This window comes from Bombina bombina, chromosome 2 (assembly GCF_027579735.1).
Source record: "Bombina bombina isolate aBomBom1 chromosome 2, aBomBom1.pri, whole genome shotgun sequence".
Classification (NCBI taxonomy): domain Eukaryota; kingdom Metazoa; phylum Chordata; class Amphibia; order Anura; family Bombinatoridae; genus Bombina; species Bombina bombina.
In genome coordinates, this window is record NC_069500.1 from 1,363,270,988 (window position 1) to 1,363,282,015 (window position 11,028).

An 11,028-nucleotide genomic window follows, 5' to 3' on the forward strand; every position below is an offset into this window, starting at 1 on the left:
TTATTGAGTGAGTATGGCTCCACTTGTAATCTGGCCGTTTGTATTGTCACACAGTGACACAGTATATAGGTTTTGCTTTACTGGACACCATTATGAAGGAAACTTTTCTGTGTACTTTAGAGAAATAAGAGATTATATTTCAAATGTTTTATAAACACAACAAAGCTCAAATCACCTAAACATTTTACAAATGGCAAAGAAATTCATTTGTACTTTAAAATCTAAACCTGTGAAATCTTTAAAGCTACATATTTTCCTGGTACAGGAAAGTAACAAATTCACTCAGATGTGTAATATTTCTTAACACAATAGACACTCAAAATACAATATTCAATTTGTACTTCCTAGTGTTTAGAGCTAAAAACCAAAAGAGGAAGGTTTTTGTACAGCTCTGTATCACTGTGAGAGGGAAGCTGTAGCCCTGCTGACAGTAATAATCTGCTGCATCTTCTGCTTGCACTCCGCTGATTGTGAGAGTGTAATCTGTACCAGACCCACTGCCGCTGAACCTGTCTGGGGTCCCTGTGTGTTTGGTGTTTGTATCATAGATAAGAAGCATTGGAGGTTGTCCTGGATTCTGTTGGTACCAGGCTAAGTAGCCGCTAACACTACTACTGGCTTTACATGTCATGGTGACACTTTCACCAGGTGACACAGTGACATCTGCAGACTGAGTCAGCACAATTTGTCCCCAGGAACCTGAAGAATGGAAGCAAAATATTTATAGATAATTATTTGTTTATTTCTAAATTACATTTTTGTCCAAATATGTAAAATACAACAACTGAGACAAAATCAGAATAACTTACACTGAATATAGCACAACAATAAACACAGCAGATAAATTGGATAAAGCATCTTTGTGTTACTGAGAGAGCTCAGATACAGACTGATGTCACCTGCACAATGTAATATGTACATCAGCTGAGACTGGGGAGGAAATGTCTGGTTATGCAAAACTGCTCAATGCAAATAATATCACAAACTTTACTTGTCTGTTATAGATTTATCAATATAATGTATTGTGTATCTAGTTGTATTAACTGGGGACCCCTTCATCACTGGGTTAGTGGATATATACATCATGGGTGCTTCCTCTGAACCCTGCCACGAGATTTAAGATGTGCATGTTGGCATCACAGATTATTTGCACAATTATGTAATGAAAATGCTTTCTATTCCTGAAAATGTTCTCACTGTGCAAAGGGGGTCTTAGGCCAATGTGGGTAGAATTAATGACTCTAAGGACATTGTGTATGCCACCCAACTGAAAAAAAAAGACACCTCTGCGTGATGTAGGAAAATATATAAAAAGCCTACATTTGTTATACAGTACATTAAGTACTTGTGATAAATGTTTTGAAAAGGTGGACTTATGCACCCTAGTGACAATGCCCTATGTCACCTGAAATGACCCTGAAGTTAAAAATGAAGTGACCCTAGTAATTTAGTCATTCCAGGGACATTCCTACTTGAAAAACCACAGCTTTGCAGCCTGTCTTGCAACAGGGCATATAAATCATGAATTTGCTCCCTGGTTGGCCTGAAGTTTTCCAAAACCTGCTGCTCATTCAGGGTTGCTATATCTGTCATGTGCCTCTGCATGTAAACAAATGTGAACCAGGTGATTGCAATAAATAAAGTTTTTTTTTTCTATATGCAACCCAGCTAATCCTTTTTTTAAAAGCATTTTGTTTGCATATACTTACTCATGAATTTTAGATGTAATAAAATATATACTAGTCCTAAAGCCTCTCTCTCTCTCTCTCTCTCTCTCTCTCTCTCTCTCTCTCTCTCTCTCTCTCTCTCTCTCTCTCTCTCTCTCTCTCTCTCTCTCTCTCTCTCTCTCTCTCTCTCTCTCTCTATCTCTCTCTCTCTCTCTCTCTCTCTCCCAAAAACATTTTTGAATATAATTCTATTTTCCAATGTTTTGATATATGTAATATATATTGCTGCCCTAGGCATAGGTCTAGTTTGAAATATGTAGATGTATGCTTGCATATAATTTTAAATGCACATACATTTGATATTTCCATAAGAACAAAAGTGCAAATATTCCTATAGATGGGACAACAATATATATTACATATACCATTTTACAAGATTTACAATTATAAATGGAGCCCCGGTGGAATGCCTATGAGAGGAGGGGCTAATGACCTCACTCTAGGCATAGGGGCATGGTCACGTGAGCCGTTGCTCACTTGCTGTTTGGCTGAGCAAGAGAGAAGACCTGTGAAGAGAAGCGGTACTTACCATGGCAGAGTTGCAGAAGATTCTTTCGACGGTCCAGGAGTTGCTGTCTTCTAAAGGTGAAGAATGGATCCGGAAGCGTCTGACGGTGGAAGAAGATACCGGAACCAGAGGAGTTGCCACGGCGGCGGTGAAGCATCCAGGCCTGCGCGAAGATCCCGTCCGCCTGAGAGGTTGAGTCCATCTATCGGGAGAAGACAAGAATCCGGAAGCAGAGCGAGGAAGCCGGTGAGGTCGTCACCAGGAAGAGCTGGTTGGCGGATGGCGTCGGTGAGGAGAGGCGGAGCTGGGGGAAGTTGCACTGGACCAGAGATCAGCAGCAGGACGGACGAGAAGCACTTTCTTCTAGGAGAAGCGGCAGCAGGTAATTCTTCTTCTTTTTCAGGAGCTGTTGTTGTGTGCGGTGAGGAAATGGAGTCGGATGAAGCGGAGATGGCGGCAGGTGAAGAAGATTCGAGTGAGACACGTCACGTGAGTATTTTGGCGCCAGGTCAGGAGAGTACGGCATCATCAGGCCTATGTAATCCATCGCTTCAGGAAAGTTTTACGGCCGATAGGCCTTTAGGGTTAAAGGCCTTACCAGGCCCTAGTTCTTCAAAGAATACGGAGAGGTTTACGGCCTATAGGTCTTTGGGTATGGCAAGCGCGGGTTTGGAATACCCGCAAGGGGGCAATAATATGTTAACATATTCGGGTGGGGATGAAAACTTTGAGATCAGGGGACAGGAAGTGTTTACGGCAAAGGAGCCAAGCATGGCGCATGCCGAATTTCATGGAAAAAATGTAAGTTATGCAAATCAGGAAAAAAGGGTAACGGCAAATGAGCCTATAAAATCTAAAAGTATTTTTGAAAATCATCCTAAAGCAGGGAACTTTATGGCTAGTGAGCCAATAGCTGAAAAAGATCCTGCCAAAACAGGAAGGAAAGCAGTTGCTAAGAGGAAGCACTGCTATGCAGGTTCAGGAGATAAAAACGCTGAGAGGGATGCTAGAGCAGAGTGTTTTAAAAGCTGGGATAGTTTTAGTGTAAGTGAGTGTAGCAGAGAAGGGTTGTTAAATGAAAATAAAGCTAGTGTCAGAGCAAATGATTTGGTAGTTAGGGAGGCTGCCTCTAGGCAGGCTAATGTTTCTTTTTCCTCAGATTCTGTGCATTCTAGATTCATGCCAGCTCGCCAGACCAGTGATACGCTTCCTTCTAGGATGCAGGAGGATGCTGATTCATTATGGATTGAAGAACAGTATAGTGACTTCGGAGAAGAGGAGGAGCAAGCGGCGTTGTCGGGACCAGTAGCGACGGAACAGGTAAAAAGTTTTGAAATTTTATCACAATTAATCAGGGTTTTTCATAGCAGGGGCCTTGGTGATAGTGGGGTTAGTCATTATGTTAGAGGGAAAGATAACAGGGAATACGCATCCTCTCAGCCTCAGGTAGTCCAAGGTGAAAGAAAAAGACAGGAAGAAAGTTCCAGGAGTCCAAGGTCACGGCGGCGGGAGAGATCCCGTTCGCCTATTACGTTCAGAAAAAATAAAGAGCCAGGTGATGCTTCTGAATGGGGATCCATGGATAAGCAGTCAAGGGAGAGAGGGAGACCCAGAAGGTCTAGAACTCCGGTTAAAAGGAGACAAAATGAAAGAGAAAAACAGAGAAAAGGCAGTGAATCAGCACGTCAGGAAACAAGGAGGGATACGGTCATTGCAAGGGAGAATCCTGTAATGTCCATTAATGCAGGTGAGAATACAAGTACAGATGCAGTTCCTAGTGTGAGTGCCTCAGATGCAAGGTGTGAGTTGTTGTTAAAAGGCTTGAAAGAGTTAGTGTCACAGTTGGAAAGTAGTGGGTCGACGAGTGCTGTTGGCACTTCGGGCCCTGCTGGTGTTTGGGTTTCTCAAAATGTGCCCTCTGGGGGTGGTCCTCCGGAGCAGGCTGGTTCTGTGATTTTAAGTAGTGCAAGCATGGTTGGGCAGTCAAAAGTATCAGATCAGGCTTTTAGACGCCCTTGTTTATGTTCGGTTGGGCCTCTGGGTATTCATAGAGGTGAAAGAGAAGATTTGGAAGAGAGAGTTTATTGAAATCTTTTCCCTGCTTCCAGTGGATCAGGTTTTTGATATTAAAGATGAGGTTAGAAGCGAGTCAGTTAAAAAAGAGGAGGAGGAACGTAAAAGAAAATTTAGGAAACTGCCAAAAACATTATCTAATTGGTCAACTGCATTTTGTATTTTGGCAAGTGTAATTGGGGAAAAAAGCCCTGAGCTTTGTTCTCCCCTTTTTTTGTTATCTCAACGAAATTGCTAGTGCTTGTCGTACATATGGTGGTCTTGCTTGGTGGAAGTATGACGAGCAGTTCCGTCAACGTTTGGCGGTTCGGCCAGAGATGAGATGGGATGATAGGGATATGGGCATATGGTTGGAGCTTATGACACCATTAAGGTCTCAGTCCTTTCGGGGTTCGGGAGGAGGAAGCAATGCTTCCTATTCAGCATCATCAGCGGTGGCCCTCAGAAAAGGGCTTTGTTTCCAATTTAATGAAGGGGCATGTAAATTTGGGACAGCTTGTAAATACAAGCATGAATGTTCATTTTGTGGAGGAATCCACTCGAGAGCAAAGTGCTTCAAGAAAGGTAAATCTGTCACAAAAGGAGACAGTGCTGTTCAAAGCCAGGACGCTAGTGAAAGTCGAAAAGATGGCGCCGTGGTTAGAATTGTACGGTAGGAAAAAATCTAAGCAATTGGATGCGAGCACTTTATTAACGGGTTTTTCTGTTGGTTTTTATATCCCATTTTCTGAAGGGATTGAGTCAGTTTTTGCTGGAAATTTGAAGTCTGCATTGGATTTTCCTGAAGTGGTGATGGCAAAGATTCAAAAAGAAATATCACTGGGTAGGATGGTGGGCCCTTTTGAAGCCCCTCCGTTTAAGAATTTACGAGTTTCCCCTTTAGGAGTTATTCATAAGAAGGTTCCAAATCAATTTAGATTGATTCATCATTTGTCCTTCCCGAAAGGTTTTTCGGTTAATGATGGTATTGATCCGGAGTTATCTGCTGTCAGATACGCGTCTTTTGATAAGGCTTTAGATTTGGTTCGGGAGGCCGGTCCTAACGCCTTGTTGGCGAAGGTGGACATCGAATCGGCATTCAGACTTTTACCTGTTCACCCTGCGTGTCATCATTTACTAGGATGTTTTGTTGATGGTTGTTATTTTGTGGATTTATGCTTACCAATGGGGTGTTCCATTTCCTGTTCTTATTTTGAAAAATTTAGCTGTTTCTTAGAATGGGTGGTAAAGCAGATTTCAGGGTTGTCTTCAGTTACTCATTATTTGGATGATTTTCTGTTTGTGGGCCCGGAAGGGCTGGAGTCATGCCACATTTTGATGGATGCTTTTATGCTGATAGCACGGGATTTTGGGATCCCTGTCGCTAGTGAAAAAACTGAAGGCCCTTCTCCTTTGATTAATTTTCTGGGAATTTGTATTGATACAATTTCCATGGAATGTAGTCTTCCTTTGGAAAAAGTTAGTGATCTTGTATCCTCAATTGATTTGGCCCTTTCAAGAAAGAAGCTTTCTTTAAAGGAAATTCAGTCGTTGGTGGGAAAGCTGAATTTTGCATGTAAAATCATTCCGGTTGGAAGAATTTTTTGCAGAAGGTTATCCTTATCCACAGTTGGGGTAAAAATGCCCCACTTTCGAATTCGTTTGTCGGCCCAGGTAAAAGAGGATTTGAAAGTCTGGAAAGCTTTCTTAAAGGAGTTTAATGGTAGATCCTTAATTCAAGCACAGGAGATGTTATGTAGTGAACTTCATTTATTCACTGACGCTTCGGGGGCTCATGGCTTTGGGGCCTTATTTGGGAACAAATGGTGCGCTGGTGCAAGGCCTGAGTATTGGGCAGAAGCGGGTTTAACAAAAAACCTGGTATTTCTGGAGTTGTTTCCGTTAGTGGTAGCTTTAAAAATTTGGGGTTCCGAATTTAAGAACAGAAAGGTAGTTTTCTATTCTGATAATATGGGGGTTGTGTTTGCGATCAACCGCCTATCATCCAGTTCAAAACCAGTGATTTGGTTGCTTAGGATGTTCGTTTTTGAATGTATGAAGCACAACGTTTATTTTAGAGCTATGCATGTTCCTGGAAAGGAGAATGTGGGAGCTGACGCTCTTTCTCATTTTCAGTAGCGGAGATTCCGGGAAGCAGTCCCAGAGGCAGAAGGAATAGGTTCTCCTTGCCCGGAGGAGATGTGGCATCTGAACTTCCTAGATTGTTGAGATCAGTGAGGGGAGCCTTAGCTCCTAGTACTTGGAAGGCGTACTTACCCGTGTGGATTCAGTGGTTAAATAAGCTACCTATTTTTGAAGGTGACAAAGAGGAATTTCTTTTGTTAGATTGGATTGAAGAATGGAGAGAAAGGGAGATGTCTAAATCTATGGTACAGAGGAACATGGCGGCATTATCCTTTTTGTTTAACCTTTTGGGTTGGGTCGATATGTCGAAAAAAAAATTCTGTGAGGATGGCGGTTAGGAGCCTAATTAGGGGTAAAGTGTCTGTAGATAATAGAAGACCCTTGGTTTTTACAATAGTTGTCAGGTTGGTTAATGTGTTACCCGTAATTTGTTTTTCACAATTTGAAGTTTTGTTGTTCAGAGTTGCATTTGTGTTAGCCTTTTTTGGGGCATTTAGGATTTCAGAATTAGTATCTGCTAACAGGTGGAATTGCGGGGGTTTGTGTTTTAATGATGTGGTATTGAACCCGCATGAAGTGTTAATTTGGTTAAGAAAATCAAAGACGGATCAAATGGGAAAAGGCTGTTGGATTTGCTTGAGAGAAATTGGGGGTTTGTGCTGCCCAGTTACGGCAGTTAGGGAATTTTTAGCTGTCAGAAATTATATTGTTGGTATTCCGTTATTGGTTCATGAAGATGGGACCTTTTTATCTCGTTTTCAATTATCTGTTTTAAAAAAAGTGTTAGAAGCAATTGGTTTGAATAGCAGTGAATTCGGTTGTCATTCGTTTAGAATAGGAGCAGCAACTGAAGCTACTATTTCTGGTTTGAATGCTCGTACAGTGAAAAAGATTGGGAGATGGAGATCTGAGTGCTTTAGGTTATATGTGAGACCTGAGCTTGTTAATAAGTTATGTTATAGTTTTTATTTTGACAGGTCCCATTCATTGTTGGATCGTGGGACACTCATATATATACTGGGCAAGGAAAGAGGCAGCAATAAGAGAATCAGGGCTGCAGCTTAGCTGTTCTTCTGAAGAAATATTAATCAAATGGTTCGGTATTAGGGGTATGAAGTGGGACCAGTTACTTTTTAAAGTTATTAGTTGGGCTAGACTTTTTCATCCTCCTGACATTTTAATCATTCATGCAGGGGGTAATGATTTGGGGTTTATGGCGCAAAAAGACTTGATAGATAGGATAAAAAGGGATATTGTTAGGCTAAAGGAATTATTGCCTGACATAATGATTATATGGTCTGACATTGAGTGTAGATTAGCTTGGAGGTCTGCTTGGGATGTTAAAAGATTGGACTCATCTCGGAAAAAGATTAATCGGACCATTACAAGCTTTGTGGCAAAATTGGGTGGTTTTGGTATTAGGCATGTGGAGTTTGAAGGAGAGTCAGGAAGCTGTTTCTTTTTGAAAGATGGGGTTCATCTTAACAAAATCGGTTTGCATCTGTTTAATTTCAAAATGAGCGAAGGGGTAAAAAAGGCCTTAGCCCTGTGGGTTGGTGCTCGAAAGGCTTTCGAGCAGTGGCGGGGTGCTAGCTGCTAAGTTATAGATAATTATTCTGGGTACCTCCTCAGGTATGGGGAGAGGTTAAGGATGTGGGCGTGCCTGGCCAAGCGCCAGTGGAAGGCACGTGATTTTAATTTGGCAAGCACCTGTTTAATGTTAATGTGGTTTAATAAAGTTATCGCAATTAATTTAAATAATAAATGCGGGCTGTGGACTTTTTCCCCCATTCATTGTGTCTGTGTCTTTATTTATCCTAATATTGCCTAGATGTGTGGTCAATGGAGCCCCGGTGGAATGCCTATGAGAGGAGGGGCTAATTACCTCACTCTAGGCATAGGGGCATGGTCACATGAGCCGTTGCTCACTTGCTGTTTGGCTGAGCAGGAGAGAAGACCTGTGAAGAGAAGCGCCCTCCCTCCCTGATTTGGTAAGTGGTTGTCGCAGCTGTGGCGGGGTGCTAGCCGCTAAGTTATAGATAATTATTCTGGGTACCTCCTCAGGTATGGGGAGAGGTTAAGGATGTGGGCGTGCCTGGCTGAGTGCCAGTGGAAGGCACGTGATTTTAATTTGGCAAGCACCTGTTTAATGTTAATGTGGTTTAATAAAGTTATCGCAATTAATTTAAATAATAAATGCGGGCTGCGGCCTTTTTCCCACATTCATTGTGTCAGTATCTTTATTTATCCTAATATTGCCTAGATGTGTGGTCATGGCAACCAGGCCTCAAAAAGTTCCTTTTTCCTCTTTTACACATAGTAGAGCTGGGTATAATTTTTGTCAATGTATCAACAGCCTCCAACAGTGTATTAACAGTTTGCACTTTCATTGGAAACCTGGTATAAGTTATCGCTTAAAGGGACATAATACTCATATGTAGGGTTGCCACCTCAGCCATGTTTTCCTGGACACTTATGAGTTACACATGCTGCAGGGTGTGCAGGGAGGAACATGTATTGTGTTTCTGTTCATTCATTTTCCTCCCTGCACACCCTGCAACATGTATAAATTATAAGTGTTCTGTATTTTAAGGGACAGGTGGCAACCCTACTCATATGCTAAATCACTTGAAACTTATGCAGTATAACTGTAAACAGCTGACAGGAAAATATCACTTGAGCATCTCTATGTAAAAAAAGAAGATATTTTACCTCACAATCTCCTCAGCTCAGCAGAATAAGTTCTGTGTAAAAAGTTACACTCAGCTGCTGCCCAGCTGCAGGTTAAAAAAAATAAATAAATAAGAAATGAACAGCAGCCAATCAGCATCAGCAGTGCTGAGGTCATGAACTCTTTTACTGTGATCTCATGAGATTTTACTTAACTCTCATGAGATTTCATTGTAAACTTCCTTACACTGAATAGGGAAATAACATGAGAGTGCACGAGACTCATCCCTTCGGCTGCTTAGAAGTCCTTTACAATGGGATGTGGCTACTGAGAAACTTTTGAGGTAAAATATCTTTCTTTTTTACATAGAGATGTTCAGGTGATATTTTCTAGTCAGCTTTTTACAGCTATACAGCAATCACTTTCAAGTGTTTAAACATTTGGGTATTATGGCCCTTTAACTGCTTCTAATACTTTCTATGGGACGTGAAAATGTTTTTGGCAGCCAGGGTCCGTCTGCTGATATTAAGGTATAACGCGCCATCGAAAGCAATCGATAAACCAATTTTTTTCCAACAGCATATTTATCAGATTGAGGCCTCGACCAAATTACAGCTCAATGTTCAGAAAATTTGTTTACTAAATTACTAAATTTGCACTCGAGCATACATGTTTATGTTCAACTTGTAATATTGGCGCAAGTGTTTCTGCAATATTACTGATCGTGACTCACACTAGCAATAGCGTGCCACTTGTAATCTAATGTTAGATGGCAATCTAAAATAATCTGCTAAAACGAAAAAGTTTGATTGTTACAACCCCAAAGTTATATGCAAACTAGAGTGTAATAGCAATAAAAATCTTTATCAAACTATAGCTTGTTATTGTTTCATTATTTTGTCACTTTATTCTATTTACAAAAATTTTTACCAATATATGGCACTATATTTATATTTTTTTCTTGCAATATATTTGTATTTTTCTTTTGAGGAAGAAGTACTTTTTAGTGTTCAAAGATTAACTTTGATAAATATTTATTGTACACACCGTATATATCTATTTTTGTACTGAATAGTATACTAAACATAACTATAACACACAGCAACTTGACAAACAATGCACGTAGCGCGTTAAAGACATTCATATTACAAGTTGAAAGTAAAAATTATAAAAAAAAAATTGCACTCAAAAATTATAAGGGTTTAAGTTACGAGATGTAAGCTGTTAGGGAAAATATAGTCTGCAAAGAGCTTTTACATACAGATTCATTGAAATACATTTATTTATATGTATATAGAATATATGTATATTAATGTTCACACACACATATATATATATATATATATATATATATATATATATATATACTGTATATATTTCCAAACATTTATACACATATAAGCACATAAATATATATACTGTATATATTTCCAAACATATATACACATATAAGCACATAAATATATATGTATAACTTAATATTTGATGTGATCAGGGATGCTGTGGCTTTTTGCATGAACACAGTTTCAAAGTAGACCTTTGAGCAGTGCCATTGGCAACACTTTCCCCCCTAAAAGCTCCTCCAGCTTCGGAAGCACAGAGCGCCCAGTCACACACAGTACCTGCACTCCCGCTGCGTTCCTCTGAGTGCCGGTGTTCTGTATAGATCCATACCCCGGGAGCTAACACTGCTCCTCACTGCCCACTCTCACCCAGACTTTGTCCTCCGCCTCCCGCTACATTCTACTTATAAGGGCCGCAAAGCTGCTGGAACTTGTAGTTTAGAAAGTGCAGCAAACTTATGACTGTGTGCTCTGTGCTTCCGAAGCTGGAGGAGCTTTTAGGGGGGAAAGTGTTGCCAATGGCACTGCTCAAAGGTCTACTTTGAAACCTATATATCATATACATATACAGTCTTATGATAT

General features: G+C 40.6%; 1 gene segment (V, D, J or C); it reads right to left on the minus strand.

Moving 5' to 3' along the window:
• Window positions 1-316: 316 nt before the first annotated feature.
• Window positions 317-1,593, minus strand: LOC128647549 (immunoglobulin kappa variable 3-11-like). The segment is given in 3 exon segments: window positions 317-699; window positions 810-959; window positions 1,473-1,593. Coding segments are annotated over 3 exon segments (654 nt in total).
• Between the last annotated feature and the right edge of the window lie 9,435 nt (window positions 1,594-11,028).